Source organism: Rhinatrema bivittatum, chromosome 9 (genome assembly GCF_901001135.1).
Source record: "Rhinatrema bivittatum chromosome 9, aRhiBiv1.1, whole genome shotgun sequence".
NCBI classification, from domain to species: domain Eukaryota; kingdom Metazoa; phylum Chordata; class Amphibia; order Gymnophiona; family Rhinatrematidae; genus Rhinatrema; species Rhinatrema bivittatum.
In genome coordinates, this window is record NC_042623.1 from 250,708,488 (window position 1) to 250,727,693 (window position 19,206).

The 19,206-nt window shown below is 41.0% G+C and overlaps 1 protein-coding gene across 3 annotated transcripts in view; it reads right to left on the minus strand.

Moving 5' to 3' along the window:
* The window catches only part of FNDC3B (fibronectin type III domain containing 3B), a 679,078-nt gene that overhangs the window by 515,048 nt on the left and 144,824 nt on the right, over window positions 1-19,206 (minus strand). For all 3 annotated transcript variants that reach the window (XM_029615068.1, XM_029615066.1, XM_029615067.1), the window contains exon 2: window positions 10,084-10,222. In XM_029615068.1, coding sequence (XP_029470928.1) covers window positions 10,084-10,194 — 111 coding nt within the window. In that variant the 5' untranslated portion in view covers window positions 10,195-10,222. The remainder of the gene's footprint in view (window positions 1-10,083; window positions 10,223-19,206) is intronic.

Genomic DNA, 19,206 nt, shown 5'->3' on the forward strand with positions numbered 1-19,206 from the left:
TCCTTAAAGGTAGAGGTTTCGTCCCTCTTAAAAATAGAAAATCTTTTCAAAGCAATATATTGGACATCTTTTATGTGAGTTTGAATTGATATTGATGAATAAGTGTCCATTATAAGATATTATTTGGGGTGCATAGGTTTATTGATGTAATTTGTGACATCATAGCCAATATGGATAAACCATATCCATTACGTGTTAGGTTATTTGTGACCATCTATCAAATATGGGGGGGGGGGACTCAGGAGAATTACAGATCATATCATTTAAAAATGTTTGCCAGTAAACTTTATAGATGATACAGGATAAGTGTTACTTGCTATGTGCACATCTCAAATACCACACAGTATATACAATTCTTAAGGCAAGAATGTTAGATGAGTTTTGGGTGATTTTAATCGGATAATTCACCTGGCATGTAGAGCAAGAGATGGAAGAATCAATTATGGTGTTCCACAATCAAAATTTTAGCCTGGTTCTCATTTGATAAAGGCAAAACTAATGTTTTTTTAAACAAAAAATGACAGATGATGCAAAATTTTTCTGCATAAGCAAAATCAAGGCTGATTGTGAGTTCCTTTTTATAGTTCTTCACCAAGTTAAGTATGTGGACAGTAAAGTGCCAAGTCAACTTCAACATAGATAAATGCAAAATAATGCATATGGGAAGAAAAAAAATAAAATCCGTGATGCACCCACCTCTAGAATACTTTGTACAGTTCTAATTACCCCATCTAACAAAAACAGGACATCTTATTCATATACCTATACAAAAACAACAAATATGATTAGGGATACAGAATAACTTCCATATGAGGGGATATTGAAAAAGCTTCAAAATGAGGACTCCAGTTTAGAAAAAGAAATAGCTGAGTGGGAGATATGAGAAAGATATATAAAAGCATAATACAAGAGATATAGGGCATCTAATCAATCTATCAGAAGACAAGTTTAATGCAAGCAAAAGAAGGAAATTCTTCAAAAAAGCACAGTTAATCTGTACAAATTATCACCATAGGGCATTGTGGTGGATATAACTGAGCCCATAAAAGGCTTATAAAATATGGATCAATCATAGATTATTTAACATGACAATGAGACACATCATTTTGGTAATCCCCAAAGCATAACAACTAGAAAATGAAGGATATGACAGCACATGAACAAATCTACACATGTCCTGGTTTTGATAAGCTTCCTGTACGCACTTGCTGTTTGCCACGGTTGGAAATAGGATGCTGGGCAAGATGGATGTAACACTGCACCGGCCGCAGGAGTCATCCCACAGACGGTGTTCTTCAGCTAGGACAGGTCCGGGGAGGCCACCCTCCAGCTGCTGCTCCTTAAAGGCCCTGCAGTGGAAAACCTCCAGCGGCATTCCCTGATGACGTCAGGCGGGTCAGGCATTTTAAGCCTCAGTCAGACACCAAGACTTCACCTCAGCAACAGGTCCCCTTTACTTCATTGGTGTTGGTTGCTGTTGTCTTCCAGTACCGGCATTGCCCCTGCCTTTTTCCCGGTACCCACCTCATCTCCTCGCTCCTGCTCCTGTCCTGCTCTTGCCCTCTCTTCCGTGCTTTGTCCCACTCTCTCCTTGCCTACTCAAACTGTCTTATTTTATTTATTTAAAACATTTATATTCTGCCTATCTGACAAACGCATTCCAAGTAGATTACACAGAACAACATAAAATTCAAAATAAAATATATAGGATAAACATGACTGATGATAAAAGTAGATAATTAATGCACTAAAAGGATATTAGTTAAAAAGCATCACAAAATAAAAGACAAGTCTCTTCCTGAATAATTTAATCTCATGAATAAATTTAAAATCATCCGGGAACATGTTCCACAATATAGGACCAATTACTGATAAGGGTCTTTGTTGAGCTTGCTATAAATGGGTTTACTTAATATTAGGTACATCCAAGAATTGTTGAGTGACAGACCATAAGGCTTGTACCGCTGATATTTTTTGAATACATCAGACAAGTGTTGTGGCTCGTCATCATGAATAGATTTGTAAACAAGTCTTCTCTGACTTTGGCTTGGATTCTGTTTTCTGCTTGGAGCACCGCCTACCCCGACCTCTGCTCAGATTCTGTCTCTGTTTGGATCTCTGCCTGGACATTATCTCTGCCTGCCTCAACTCTCGCTTGGATTCCGGTCTTGCCTCTCTGCTGCCTGCCTTGACCCTTGGACCTGCTATAAACAGGGACTTATATAAAGTGACCTTCATATAGCGCCGCAGACTGCTTGTGGCTTTTTTATGTGAAATAAGTCCTGTGAAGCGCTAGGGCTTTATAATCATTGGTCAATTATATCGTATATGGATAATTTTGGAACATATCCCTCCCTCCTGGCAAGGAGGAGGAGATCGAGCATCCATTCTGAATTTTAAAGAGAATCAATGGATTTATTGCCTTCGTTCCATTGAACCAACTGGTCTTAATGATAAAATAGAGTGGTTCTCTTTGATATAATGAATATGGGATTTCCTGAGTAGCGTTCATTCTAAGGTGGCTTCCACAGCGTACGTCACATACCCTTAAATAGGTATTCTCAGTTCATATATGTCATTTCCGGCTGTCAATCCTCTCAGTCGGTGGAATCCCCTTTAAAAATGGCGGCCGGAGAACGGCCACTTGTCAGTTAAAGGCATGTAACCCTCACTACAACAGGTAGCTCACAGCCCCGTGCATGTAAGTAAAGTGGACCTAGTTTTACTCCACGTCTGATAAACCATACTACTTGTTACATAGAAACGACAGCAGAAGACCAACGGCCCATCCAGTCTGCCCAGCAAGCTTTCGCACTTTTTTTTTTTTCCTCATGCTTATCTGTTACTCTTGGCCCTTAGTAACCTTTTGGTTCTGATTCCCTTTCCCCCTCCATTAATGTAGAGAGAAGTGTTGGAACTGCATCTAAGTGAAACATCTAGCTTAATTAGTTAGGGATAGTAACCGCCGCTATAAGCAAGCTACACCCATGCTTGTTTACCCCGACTATGTAATTCAGTCCTTGTTGGTTGTTGTCTGTATAAAGATCCACTTTTCCCCCTGCCATTGAAGCAGAGAGCTATACTGGATATGCGTAAAGTATCAGTCTTTCTCCCCTGCCGTTGAAGCAGAGAGCTATGCTGGATATGCATTGAAAGTAAAGGATCAGGCTTATTTGGTTTGGAGTAGTATCCGCTGTAACAAGCAAGCTACTCCCTGCTTTTTTGTGAATGGAAATCCTTTCCTCCCCCCCCCCCCCCCCCACGTTACCTCTTGCCGTTGAAGCTTAGAACAATGTTGGAGTCGCATTAACTGTGTATGTTTATTGAATAAGGGTATTATCTCCGGTAGTAGCCATCATTCCCGCGAGCCACCCACTTTTCATTAGAGATGTGCATTCGTTTATTACAAATTAGGCAATTTCAATGAAATTGCCTAATTCGTTGTGGTTAGGGGAGACCTAAACCACGAAACGGATTTTCCCCGAGCTTCGGGGAAAATTAGTTTTTCGGGTCAGTGCGGGGGAAGGGGCACATTTATTTTTAAAAAAAAAACCCACCCCAACCCTTAAATTTTACTTTCTTACACCCCCCCCCCCCCCCCCACCACCACCATCCCGATCCCTGCGCAAGACTTACTAAAAGTCCCGGGTGGTCCAGCGGGGTCCCGCGAGCGATCTCTCCCTCCATGCTGTCGGGCCTGCTATGACTCAAAATGGCGCCGATAGCCTTGCCCTTACGATATCATAGGGGCTACCGGTGCCATGCTCCTACCATGTGACAGGGGATGACCAATGGCACAGGTAGCCCCTGTGACATCGTAAGGGCAAGGCTATCGGCGCCATTTTGAATACTGGCAGCCGAGTGCAGGAGATCGCGCTGGACCCCCGCTGGACCACCAGGGACTGTTGGCAAGTCTTGGGGAGGTCAGGAGTCCCCGTCCCCCCACAAGACTTGCCAAACGTCCCTGGAGGTACAGCGGAGGTCCGGAGCGATCTCCTGCACTCGGGTCTTCGGCTGCCAGTATTCAAAATGGCACAGATAGCCTTGCCCTTACGATATCATTGGTCAATGCCATTGGTCGGCCCCTGTCACATGGTAGGAGCATGTGACAGGATCGTGAGAAAATGAGTTTTCCCACGAAGCACCCGAACCGAAACCAGACCCGAGCCAGAAAAACGAAGCTCATCTCTACTCTTCATACACATCCTCTAGACTTTATGGATCCACAGTGTTAATCCCACGCCCCTTTGAAGTCCTTCACAGTTCTGTTCTTCATCACTTCCTCTGGAAGGACATTCCAGGCATCCACCACTCTCTCCATGAAGAAATACTTCCTGATATCGGGTTCTGAATCTTTCTCCCTGGAGTTTTAAATCGTGACCCCTGGTTCTGCTGATTTTTTTCGGATGGAAAAAAGTTTATCTTAGGATCATTAAAACCTTTCAAGTATCTGAAAGTCTGTATCATATCACCTCTGCTCCTCCTTTCCTCCAGGGTGTACATATTTAGATTCTTCAATCTCTCCTCATAAGACATTCGATGAAGACCCTCCATCTTTTTGGTCGCCCTTCTCTGGACCGCCTCCATCCTGTCTCTGTCCCTTCGTAGATACGGTCTCCAGAACTGAGCACAGTACTCCAGGTGAGGCCTCACCAAGGACCTGTACAAGGGGATAATCACTTCCCTTTTCTTACTCGATATTCCTCTCTCTGTGCAGCCCAGCATTCTTCTGGCTTTAGCTATTGCCTTGTCACATTGTTTCGCCGACTTCAGATCATTAGACACTATCACCCCTAGGTCTCTCTCCTGCTGCATGGCCATCAGCCCTTCACCCCCATCGAATACAGTTCCTTCGGATTTCCACACCCCATATGCATGACTTTGCACTTCTTGGCATTGAATCTCAGCTGCCATATCTTCGACCACTCTTCCAGCTTCCTTAAATCCCGTTTCATTCTCTCTACTCCTTCTGGCGTGTCCACTCTGTTGCAGATCTTAGTGTCATCCGTAAACAGACAAACCTTACCTTCTATCTCGTCCACTATGTCGCTCACATAGATATTGAACAGAACCGGTCCCAACACTCACTCTTGTGAAGCAGGAGAGGAGGCCGGAAACTACAGGCCGGTAAGCCTCACCTCAGTGGTGGGTAAAGTGATGGAGTCGATGCTGAAAGAGAGAATAGTGAACTATCTACAGTCTGAAGAATTGCTGGACCAGAGGCAGCATGGATTCACCAGGGGAAGATCCTGTCAGGCAAATCTGATTGACTTTTTCGACTGGGTGACTAGGGAATTGGATCAAGGAAGAGCGCTCTATGTCATCTACTTGGATTTCAGCAAGGCTTTTGATACGGGCCCGCACTGGAGGCTGGTGAATAAAATGAGAAGCTTAGAAGTGAGTGCCGAGGTGGTGGCCTGGATTGCAAACTGGTTGACGGACAGACGACAATGTGCGATGGTAAATGGAACTTACTCTGAAGAGAGAGAGCGGTGTTGAGCGGAGTGCCGCAAGGATCGGTGTTGGGACTGGTACTGTTCAATATCTATATTAAAACCTTTTTCTCATATCAATTTGATTTGCTTATGTTGCAGCATTTATAGATGCCAAGTAGTTAGCTGACCGCACTACCAGATTAAGTAAGTGAGTTTAGCCACTTAGCCACTTTTAAAGACGATGTAACAGTTGGTTTAAAGGGCATTCTTTCCTTTGTTGCACAGACCAGTCCGCTACAGTCTACACCTCAGTCTACACACAGACACCGGTAGTCACCCTGAAAAAGGAGTGATAACTCCAAAACAATGCAGTGTCGGATGGACTACGGATCGTAAAAAGAAATCATTGTATTGTGGACTGTTTTCAGATAAATGCACTTGATAGCTTCGATGTGAAGAATCTATGAACGCTATAAGATAAGTGACCAATGATTATAAAGCCCTAGTGCTTCACAGGGCTTATTTCACATAAAAAAAAGCCACAAGCAGTCTGTGGTGCTATATGAAGGTCACTTTATATAAGATAAGACCCTGTTTAAAGCAAGTTTTTGATTACTATACCATTTGTTTTTCTTGCTATTTTTTGGGTATTGATTTATTTGACCCTTGGACCGCCATCCAGTTGTGGACTCTTGCCTAAGCCTTGCTGGCCTTGGAACCCAAGGGCTCAACCCACAAGGGGAAGAGACTGGTATAGGTGAAGCTTCCTCTCAGTACCAGCCAGCAGCAAGTGTGCCCACTGTTGGCGTGGACCCGGCACGCTCCAGAGGTTGGGTAGTACCAATCACACCACAGCCCAAGGACTCACACTCCATCACAATGAATCTTTGTTGTGAGCCAAATGAAATGTGGCCCAGTGGTTAGAGCAATGGTCTACGAACCAGGGAATCCAGGGTTCAATTCCTGCTTCTCCCATCTACACTTCTTGTGACTTGGGCAAATCGCTATCTCCCAGTGCTTCAGGATCCCATTATAGGGCAGGGACTTATCGCCATTGTACAGCATGGTATATGGCCAGTAGAACTATAAAAATGGTATTATCAAAAAGATATACTTGCTCCAGGGTAAAGGGCAACATTTACTGCTCTAGGGTAAAATGTTAGGTTGAGAAGGAAGGAAGGAAGCAATTTATTATGATATCCCCAAGCATTAACAATGCTTTGCATAATCAAATAGAGTATTAATCTCACAAGGTTTGATTAGTCTCTGGAGATGTATACTATAAAGCAGTGCTTCCCAAGCTCATCCTTGAATTTCCCCTAGTCAGTCTGGTTTTTCAGGATATCCATCACGAATATGTCTAAGATAGATCAGCATGCAATGGAGGCAGTGCATTCAATTCTTTCTCCTGCATACTGCAAATATCCTGACAGCCAGACTGGCTAGGAGGTACTCCAGGGACCACTTGAGAAATGCTGCTATAAAACATCCAAATATCAGCTATCAAAAATACAGTTATTTGGGAAACAGTCATCAGAAAAAGAAAATATTCTTCATGACTTGGAAAAAAAAACAACCCTCTGAGCATGAAGAGTTAGAAGCTACCATAAACACTATGCCAGCCACATCACCCACAGCCATGACAAAAACCACTCATTCACTCACATAAGAGGATGCTTTTTTATTTACCTCAGGCAGCCATAAGACCTCAATATCACGCTATTCTACCTCAACTCATGCATTCGCCTTTCTACATGGACCCGCATCTTTTTTTGTTCCCGTTCCAAATGTCATCAACCGAAGCATACAGCACACATCTATGGTACAATGTATTCACACAATGGTGGGTTTAACACGAGAGGCAAAGCATTGTCACATGGCATAGCTGTCACGCTTACAATAACTCAAAGCACTAGGTCATCTGGTCATTTCTCTACCATAAAAGTAACAGCACACAGATTACCAATACCATTCCTTCATGCCATGCTCGTTATCACTGACAGAACAACATTCACCTTGTCTATTTACACAGCATTAGGGAACATGTGGCACGCAAGATGTTACAACAGACATTAAATATGCAAAAGCTAAAAGATTTGTTTACAAAAAAAAAAAATTCCACTTAAAAATATTTAGCCACAGGCTCTTCAAGGTTGTAAAATGGAGTGTGCGTATATTTGTGTTTTCTTATTATGCTGTTTATAATGTGCCTGTTCTGTGCAGTCGTGTCATTGAGTACTGAAGATGACTTGGGTTGATGCTATTCCCAGCCTACCTACAATAATTCCTTTGCACGGTCCATTCTGAACTGTCAAGGCATCCTGTCCAGGAGAGATGGAGTAGAGACTGGAGCTCCAGAAGAGAAAAGGAAGACAGGTGTTTGTGAAAAGATGGTTTCGCTTTGATGTGCAATGCTGCTAAGAAGGCATTAAAAAGACCAGGAAAAGTAGGCAAAGGGGATATGCCATTTTATTTTCATTTTTAGATTTATCTATAAATTTGAGCTAAAATTCTTATGTACTATCTCTAATTTTTTTTTTAATTATACCAAATGTTTTAATTCCATTAGGAATGACAGATTTCTATTTTCTTTAATTTTCAAGTGGCTGCCAGTCATGAAAGGCAGAACATAAATAAGAAAGAAACAGGAAGAGTGTTTCTGATGTCAGCGGTGGGATTCCATGAACACTGGATGGTGTGATTCACTATTAGAGTGCAGATAATAGTTGTTCATTGAAAAACTAAGGGCTGGACCTTCAGGGAAAATAACTTTGGTAAGACTGGCGTTTTGAGGGTTGGGGAGCATACCTCAAGGATTCACGGACTATGTGGGATAAGCTGGGGAAGTAGGAGAATAGTGGGCAAAATTACAAGGGCCACAAACAGCCTGGTGGTAAGATCCGGAGCCCATGAAAGAGTTGTGAAAGAGGCCCTGCTGCATATATCCCAGCCCCAGGACCTCTGCCACAATAACCAGACTGGGAGCAATGGCGGGGGTATATTAAAACATCACCAGCCAGTGGCAAATGTCAGGATCCCAGCACAGATTCCAAACGAACTGGAAGAAAGTGGGAAATACAGGGTACACCACCCCTCTCCACCCACCCAAAAATAAAAGAAAGTTGTTTGGGCTTTTTTGGCAGGACCTTTAATCCTGTTGCTTTGACAGTGGCTACTGCACCATCATGTCCCCCAGGGGGATCTGGTGGCAGGGCCCCCCCCCCTCCCATATTGTACAGACAGATTTCAACCAAAATGGAAAAAAGGGACAGTCCAGCTTATGGCTCAGACCCTATACTTGGATCCTAGCCAAAGAGAGGCCAACAGCAATAGCCCAGCTCATTTGAGGATATAAAAAAAAAAAAATATCAAGGTCAATTGTTCATTATTAAGAATTAAAATCAGTCCCACTTCATGTTACAAAGTAGTATCACTTTTTCTTTAGGAATATGAATAGAATTTGGCACATAAAGTCCCAAATTACTCAGACCTAACTCTGACCTTGCATGTTCCTGTGGGCCACATCTTATTAAGCTATATGCTCAGTCACAGCAAGTTTATCTTTATATTTAGGAACGCATTTAGAGGTATGACAATTAAAAAAAAAAAAATAATACTGTCACTGACGACGTGATTAGTGTAACTACATTTTGCAAACCCTAGCTGTGTCATGACAAGCTCAGCTTCATTATGTATTTACACAGAATGAAAAACAAAAATCAATGAGACTGAAGTTGCCTTTGACATATTCTTTTAAGTTTTACATTGCACATTTCCGTGGTGATCACCAAATAAAAAATAAAATTTGGTACAAATTTCTTTTTGAAAATAGCTTTAGCAAGGATGACTATTACCACATACTTTGGGGAGACCAATCCGGTCTTGCTTGTGTATCTCAAGCTCGAGGGATCCCGGCATCACATGACATCTGTATTATCGGTTGATCTTGGACCTCACAAAGGTCCTGGGAATTTGTGTTCAAGTTGTGACCCTGATATGCTGCCTCTCAACAGTGGATGGAGGACTTATGGCTTATGCTTTTGACCTGCACTTCCTGCCAGCCAATAAATGAAGCTGTACTGATAGGAGTCAGCTCGAAAGGAAGGTTTCCCAGCAATCACGCACTACCTGCACAGCAAAAAAAAGCTGCCATGAGGATGCAGACACTGGGACAAGAGGGAGGAGAAAACTAGAAATATTAAGTTTATCATCATTGATACGTTTGCCCAGCAACTTTCCCTCGGCTTTTTTGGACTTCCCATTTCAATCACAATCTGCCCCCTGCTGGGGCTATGGTACTATAAGCCTTCATTTGCAGCCAGTTTCTATTTTCTGATGCCCATGGTTGTACAATTTAAGACTGTGGCTTTGCTTGGCTTTTAATTGCGAAATCTAACAAAATTATACTGCCAGAAGTACAAAGCACTTTCCTCACAGACACAAAACAAAGAGAGACCCCTGGATCCATCTGGTACCATGTGCTTTAAAAGTCAATATAATTATAGCTATAGCCAAAGCATTTTACTGTTAAAAATCTGAGGGGAAAAAAGGGATACCTCTTGTTACAACCATGCAAAGAATAGGTGCAAGTAATAAAACATTAAGCATGAATCCTTTGTTCGTGATTCCCCAGTCCAACGGCACTCACCTGTTGTGATCCATCTCCATTCACTATGTGAGGCATCATGGCTACCTCCCCATTCAGCAATGGTGGCAGCTCCAGCGGAATTTGGTCTGTCATCATCATTGTGACGTACATTCATGGAGAATTTTCCTCGACGGACTTCCTAAAGATAATCCAGAAGAGCACATGTTAAATGAGAGCCAGGACACGCAGAGCGCAGCAGATGCTTACACTGGTAGAAGAGAGAAAGATACAAGAATTTACAGTCAAAGGGGTTTTTATGTCCAGGGCAAAGCTGCAAGAGGCCAGTGTAACTTGTGGGTTCACTTTCCTTGCAGTCTGTATTGTTAAAGCAAATATAAAAACTATGAAAAGCAGAATCTGTTCAAGAAGAACCAAAAAAGTAAATATTGCCGCACATGGGGCACAAAGTTGATGAAAGCAATGCTGCTCTTCTGCAGCTAAGAATATGGAGTCTATGCCTGTAGTCATTCCATAGACTTTAAGCGTATAAAAATATGTTAGATAAAAATAGAAACGCAGACTAGAGACATGCAATTCATGTAGAGGCAGGACATGCACCTTAAAATACGAGGCTATTTCTAAGCTAATAGCTCCAAATGCTTTTGGCAGTAAAATTACTTTTTAAATTCACTGGCATGACACTTGTTGATCTGTGCGTGCCTGTTTTCCTTTTTGGAAAAATGGAAACATGTTCTAGTTTATAAATCATTCTCTACAAAAAAAAAAAAAATGTTCTGCGATTCAAATGGAGCTTGACTAGATTTTATTTAAGGCTACAGCTTCCATGGAAATTTCAGAAGTGGAAAACAGAAAATTATGCAAGCAGTGATCATCTATTCTTCAGTTAAGCTTAAAAGTATCAAATACAATGAGAAAGCCAAGTCTTTCAGGACCCACCCAAGCAATCCTCAACTCTAGCCAGCAGAGGTTCTATGGTATCCCATGCCTCAGTTACCATATAACCTCACTGCTGCATGCACATCTCTGACCCAGACATCCTTAAGATGAAGATACTATGGAAGAAGGAAACCATACCTGAACTTATTCCATGGAAGATATCAGATACATTACTGAATAAACAATGTGCTAGAAGAAAAGAAGGCTTCCTATAACTATTATAGGTTGTCAGGCAATATCAATTCAATGCTTTTTATCAACCATTGATGATTTGCTACAAATGCCTATCCATGACCTACTGACTGCAAATTCTCAAGTTCTGAATGACGATATAAACATATCCAAGGGCGTTCAGTAATTTGGAGAAGGGGCTAAGGCACCCATCAAAGACCCATCCAGTTTCAAATTTGTCTTTATTTTGGGGTATATTAGTTGAAAACAAATTGTAATCATTAGCTATTAGGATATTCGGAGCAGGAAAACATTTTACATTCAGGACAGACTGGTTTCTGTGCCAGTCACTGCATGCAGAGAGTGCTTTTGGATGCCTTCAAAATGCAGGCAGATAGAGGCAAGGAACTGATGCCTTGTTGGCCAAACAAAGTATCTGCCGCATAAGATACCATTAATCATTCCCTTCGCTTGGCACGACTGTGACATCTAGGATTCTGGAGAGTAGTCCTTTCCTACTTTATTGTCCTTTTCTGAAAAATAGGGAAGAAAAGTAGCTGTGGAATGCTTCTTCTTCTGTTAATTATGTATTGACCTGTAGGACATCACAAGGGTGAATATTGTCCCCATACTTTTCAATATCTAGCTTGCCTTGTTACTCTGAGAAACATGGCACTGAATGTCATATTCACTGATGTCATATATTAGCTTGTGGTATAATGTGGGGGATGGGGGAAAAAAATCAGTCATCAGAATTTAAACTTATTTAGAGGCAGTGTCAGAGAGGCTGCGTCAGTTTAAATTGATGCTAAAGCCTCCGGCGGAGCACACTGTTAACCCGCGTTTGGACGCGCGATTTCGACGCGCTAGCTTTACCCCTTATTCATTAAAGGGTAATATAGCGTGTCGAAAATGCACGGCCAACCCCCCCCCCCAAAAAAAAACGAATAGCGCCTGCAACATGCACATGCATGTTGATGGCCCTATTAGTTATTCCCACGCGATTCAGTAAGTAAAATGTGCAGCCAAGCCTCACATTTTACTTTTAGAAATTAGCGCCTACCCAAAGGTAGGTGTTAATTTCTGCCGGCACCGGGAAAGTGTACAGAAAAGCAATAAAAACTGCTTTTCTGTGCACCCTCCGACTTAATATCACGGCGATATTAAGTCAGAGGTCCCAAAAGTAAAAAATAATTTAAAATAAAAAAAAACAAAAATTTAAAATCAGCCCGCGGTTCGTGGGTTGAAAACCAGACGCTCAATTTTGCCGGTGTCCGGTTTCCGAACCCGTGGCTGTCATCAGGTTTGAGAACAGACACTGGCAAAATTGAGCATCAGCTGTCAAACTCGCTGACAGCCGCTGCTCCTGTCAAAAAAGAGGCGCTAGGGATGCACTAGTGTCCCTAGCGCCTCTTTTTACCGCAGGCCCTCATTTGAATACTAAATCGCGCACACAGGAGAGTGGCCTGTGTGTGTGCTGGGAGAGCGGGCGCTCGCCCGCGACGTTTACCTTATCGGCCCGAAAGTAAGAAGTGCGATAGATGTTGAGGTAGGGGAGAGCCTGCAAGAGGTCTTGCCTTCTTTACTAGGGGTATTTCTTGCACCTAAAGATTGGGTGAAAAGTTTGGCGGTTAGATTGGACTCCCAACTCTCCATGAAATTACAGATTTCTTCGTAATGCAGTCTACCTTTTGCTGTCTACAAATGATTTGCCAGCATCGGTCTTTATTTATTTAAACTAAAAGATCTTATTATATTCCATGCAGTGATAACAAATAAGTATAAGTATTGTTATTTATATTTTGGGGTTGGTTGGAAAAAGTTGGCCTTAAACAACTGCAACTTTTGCAAAATATAGCTGCAAGGCTACTAACTGTGAAAAAAAGAATGGAGTGATCATATCACTCCAGTGCTGCATGATCTCCATTGCTTGTCCATTGAGGCCTGAGTGTGGTTCAAGGTTCTTTTACTAGTTCATAGATGTTTACATCTGGGGGTATCTAAATATTTGGCAGAACCATTTAAACCTAGTAGAAAATTATGCTCTTCACAACAAGATCTGTTAGCTGTTCCTTCGCTGTCAGTAACTTAAAAACATAAAATATGCCATACTGGGTCAGACCAAGTATCCCATCAAGCCCAGTATCCTATCTCCAACAGTGGCCAATCCAAGTCACAACCCAGCAAGTACCCAAATATTAAACAGATCCCATGCTACTAATGCTGGCAACAAGCAGTGGCTTTTCTTCATTGATTAGTAGCAGTTTATGGACTTCTCCAGGAACTTATCCAAACCTTTTTTAAATACAGCTACACTAACTGCCTTAACCACATCCTCTGGCAATGAATTCCAGAGCTTGTGTGCGGAGTGAAAAAGAATTTTCTCCAATTTGTTTTAAATGTGCTACTTGCTAACTTCATGGTGTGCCCCCTAGTACTTGTAATATCTAAAAGAATAAATAACCAATTCACATTTACCCGTTCAAGTCCTTTCATGATTTTGTAAACCTCTATCATAATCCTCCACCCCCCCCCCCCCCCCCAAGCTGTGTCTTCTCTAAGCTGAACAGCCCTAACCTCTTTAGCCTTTCTTCATAGGGGAGCTGCTCCATGCCCTTTACCATTTTGGTGGCTCTTCTCTTTACTTCTCTGCATCTTATCTCTACAAAGAAGTAGGCTTTCAGCTGTGCAAACCCAGTGCTGTGGAACAGCACTTCCCTGTGTAACTCAGCATTTAGGGAGAAGCTTAATGGCTGGCTTTTATGCAGAAGTCTTTTGTGCTGTGCTTATGGGTCAATCTGGTTGTGTATATATATGTTATTTATACAGATTGGGAATTGGTTGGGGGAACTGGAGGTTGGCTGATGGTGTATTATTTTATTAGGCTGGGGGGAGGAATTCGTGTTGGATATAGGTTTACAGTACAACTGTATATTTTTCATTGTATTCCGCTTTGATATTCCTGCAGAAGCAAATGGAAAATTTCTATAAATAAATTCTACATTTCATATAGCCTTATGCCTGTATTCCTTGCTTTCCTTCTTGCTCAAGTCTAGCATGTGAGATGTTTACTTTTATAATTTTCTCCACTAGCTCCATTTGTTCGTCTGGGATGGCAGCAGAAATCAATCGTCTCACCCACCCTTGCCCTCCCTCCATAATCCAGTTTACACATCTGAATCTCTCATCTAGAATCATTTTTCATCTCTGATGTAGGCCACCTCTATGGTATAGTCTTTTATTGTTCCGTATATAGCCACAGCCCCCAGTAGATTTAAAACCTTTATACCAGGTTTTGAGCCATGATTTGAAGCTTGCTATATAACATAACCTTTACTCCTCCTTACCAGGAGTAGGTAATACCTCAGAGAGCACTATGAAATTAGACAGGTTGCCCGAATTCGAACCACACCCTTTCAATAATGGCCTAACTGCTGCTGTCTTCAAAGGAGCTGAAAAAACATTCGGCATTAACAAATGATTAACAATATATGTCACAAAGGTAGCAGTCCCGCCCTAAAGCTCTCACGAAAAGCAAGGAGAAACAGCTTGAAGGCAATGAGCAAATGCTCATAGTCTAAGCAATAAAATTTCAGACCTGCACGTGCTAATGGCAGAGGCAGACCTAGATATTGTTGCTATCATGGAGATGTGGTTGAATGAGTGCCATGAATATGATACAACCATAAGGGGCTATAATCTGCTCAGCAAGGACAGAGATAAGAGAAAATGGAGGAGCAGAAGCACGTTACGTAAAAATGAATCAAAGCACATAAAAAGCAGGGGACACGAGGAAAGGAGGCAATGCTATGGGTTATTTTGGAAAAGAAAGGAATGACACGTCAACCCACACAGGTGTGCTCTACAGACCTCCAACCTAGGTGAAAATCTGGACAAAGCTCATCCATAACATGTGAATGAAGGGGAATGTGTTGTAAAAGGGAGATTTTAACCCATAGGATGTGGACTGGAGTATCCCATCTACATAATCAATTAGTAGAGAGATCTGGGACTCCCTTCATGGAACACTCATTAAACAAATACAATGGAACCCACAAGAGACTTAGGAGGCCAGATATTAGGGCAAAAGTTGTGCTAGTATTGGTAGCTATTTTGATTATTACAAGCTTTGTGTTTAGACATGGGAAGGGAAGGGTGCTGGGTGTGAACATATTGCATGATCACCTACTCAAAAGGACAGAATGTAGAGAAGAAAGACAACAAATGCAGTCTTAGTTAAGAAGTGTTGTCCTTTTAAGAAGTCAAGCTCTCCAGCAGCTGGGATATATCCTTTGCTGTGTGAACAGGAACAAACTGTGGAGACAGGATGGGACACTTGGATTTCCCTGCCATTACCTATTATGTTACTATATATACATTTCTGAATTTATCCATAGTCTTAACATAATGAGCATATAAATACATAAATAAATACTGGAACAAACTATCACACTGGACTATTTAGTACAAGGATCTGATTAGTTGACATTGTTTGCAACTTTAATTACGTACCCAGGAAAAATATACTTTGGCCAGGTTCCATCACCTCTATTTCCACAAAAAGACCTGGAGATACATAAACCAAATGCCAAATACATTATGTTCCCTTCCCTCCTCATACCATCAATGCATGTTAATGGTAGATTTCTCAGATACTCTACTTCTGCAATTGATACCAACAATCATCTCGGGCTCTTCAGATGCGACTCTCTCATGTCAGAAGAGACCTGTGCAGTCTCAATACATCTTTGGATAATTCCTATGCTGAGCCAAAAAAAAAGTGTCACAAACTGGTAAATTAATGAGAAGGAGTGTCAGAGTAAAGTGCTTGCTTTGATTTTTAAACCTATTAAATGTCTAGCAGCTCAAAGTGTCAGTCCAGTTTCATTTACTGCCCTTGCTGCATGCTCTGCTCATCCTTTTGGAATCTTTTTCAGATTACTTCCATCAAACAAGCTCATCTCGCCAAGTCACAAGAATGCTTGTTCAAAGGTGCTGGTCCTCATCTCTGGAATTCTCTTCCAGAAGAACTTAAGAAAGAATCATCTTTGTCCCGTTTTAGGAAGTAGTTAAAAGTCCATTTATTGACTAAGCCATTTGACAATAGATTATCATGTGATAAAACATTTGTGTTTTGGCTTGTAAGTCAAACAACTACTTATAAAAAGAAAAGGACCATCAATTAACAGTTGATAGCCATATGATGGGTACAGTAGTTACATACAGACATATGTGGTCATCTTAAGAAATTTGTGTATGGAATGCCAAGCATTTTATTTCTGAGCCTTTTAATACATCATATATGGTAGTGTATTTTAGCATGTTGATATATCACCTTCTTGTATTTATGTCATGTCTATGTTATCTTTATTATGTATGTTCTTACTGGGAACCGCTGAGAATTTAAGATCAAGTAGGATATAAATATTTTAAATATTTAAAGAAAAACGGATACAATACAAAAAACTCTATGCATATTATACAAAGCAATATTTGGAAAACAGGTTGAATGGTTAAACGCTACCATACGATTACACACACCACAACACAACTTAAGGTCAGCAAACAAAGGGCTCCTATCCATTCCATCAGTATCTTCAGCCAAGCTAACCTCTGTCAGAGACAGAACTTTATCACTTGCAGGACCTAAGCTCTGGAACTCCCTTCCAGAACAAATAAGACTTGAATCTAATTTAAAGGCATTTAGGAAAAAACATTAAAAACATGGCTCTTCAATCAGGCGTTCAATGAAAGTCTAGGCTAAGCACACTCTGAGAACACCATCTGAGATGTTCCATCGCAGAAGCTGTATTTTTCTATTACTTTTAGATATTTTATTTTATGTATCACATAATGAATTGAAGTTGTTAGTTTTATGTATGATTTTATTTTATTGTATTGACCTCTGTACCATGAATTTTTATACTGTATGTAAACCGACGTGATGGTCCTCCGACTAAACATCAGTATATAAAAACCGTACAAACAAACAAACAAATAAATAATACAATTTTGCTGTGACACTATCCTTAAGAACCAATTTTTAGCAAACTGAAAAGGTTACTTACAAGAAAGTAAAGTTTATCACAAAAATTCAGATGGCAAAATAGTATACCCAAAGCCATTACTGCCCATAATACATATTGAACAGCCTTAACCCATCTTAAATCCCTCACAAGCTCAGAGGTTCTCTCTCTATATACATCATACACCCCTACCTACACTCCTTTCTTCATAAAGGAATTCTACAGGGTTTTTTTTTGTTACATACTGAATTATGGACATTCCATAATCAACAAAGTTTACCCTGATCACTAGTGCACCACAAAGACCATCTTATTTAAAAGATACAGCTAGCACTTTTCCTACAGATAAACCGTGCAGAACTGTTTGATGTTTCCACTGCTTTGAAAATGTTCTCTTTCTAATTGTCAGTACACCGGATATAAATACAATGCATTGACTTCTATCAACTTTTAAATAAGCTGTTTTCTCCCTTTTTATCCGGGCCTTAATTATAGGGCAAAAGTTCAACCCAAGTTGGAACGGCAGCATATTAAAAACACAGCAGACACTGGCGAGTAAGCATTCACAGCTCATACCACAATCCTCTGCTTTTGTGTCTTACCCATGTGCATCTTTACTTGTTTTTAGTGCATAAAGGTCTAGCTGTTAAACAGTAGAAACTGATCAGCTCCGGCAACTGTTAGCTGTTGCCCAGTGCCTACAACGCTCTATGGTTTACTCCCCAAAGACTTATCTGTGTGAGTACATCCATCACACAAAGGGCTGCTTCCATAAACCAAATGTTCTCTGCTTTCATTGGTAACCGGGACTGAAGCACACATGTTCTTAGCTGACCCCTAACTCCATTTCTCTTCCCAAAAGATATTCTAAAGAACTGCAAGGCCCATAGCAACCATGAAGTTTGACAGGAGGTAAAAATAACTTTAAACAAAATAGTTACGTAAATGTTGGGGCAAATACTTGTCAGAAATTTATCTACAAGTCCCTGATGGGCCGTATAAGGAGGTCCATGGTCTACAAGCAGCTCTGTGATAGAGCCCTAGAGTGGTCACAGGTCAGTCAGAAGCAGAAAAGCTGGAACTAACCCAACATAATTGAGGTTAATAACTTAAAACTCAAATCTATTTCCATCCAACAGATTTGCACAGAACTACCTCTGTTACACACGTAACAGCAATCTACTCCTGCACAATATTAACCAAGTTATTATATTTTTTTTTTTTACATAACAGTTTGGCAGAAAAAAAATCACAACAAAATTCTCCTCCTCGATTTATTGCCAATTAAATCTTAGGAGTTTGAAGTTTTTGAAAGATTCTGTTGATTCAGCAGGCCCACCATTATATTTTACATTAATCAGAAACCCAAGCAGACATCACCCCGTTACCGAGAAGGCAGAAACATATGAAGTGCAAACTTGCAGAAATTTTTCTTTTTAAATCAGGAGGCTTGTCTACAATATAATGTGTAAAAAAAAAAAAAAAAAAGATGATTAAAAATAAAAACCTAAAACTCTAAAGAGTAACAAAGCCAAGGAACAGACAAGCTGATATTCTGGAGACTCACACCAGTGCTACTTCTTTAAAGCAAGAGTGGGCAATGCCAGGCCTGGAGATCCCCTAACCAATCGGGTTTTCAAATATGCATGAGATAATGTGCATGCATTCTGCCTCGACCATAGGCAACTCTCTCTCTTATGCATATCCATTAGGGGTATCCTAAACCCAACTGGTTAGATGGCCCTCAAGGGCTGGAGTTGCCCATGCCTGCTTTAAAGCATTGCAGTTTCAGGTTGACGTTGTTGAAATGATACAGTTTTTCTTCATCCACTGTCATTTTTTTTTTCACATTTGCATTCTTTCATGCTGCGCCATTAAATGGACCTCATGAAATCCTTTAAAAATTCATCTTTCCATCATTTTTCTTCTTTGTGTTCAGTCTAATGGCTACAACCAGATAATAGTTTCTTCAGATTGCAGTACCAATGATCTGATTGGTATACAGAGGGTCCCTGTTACCAAGGTTACT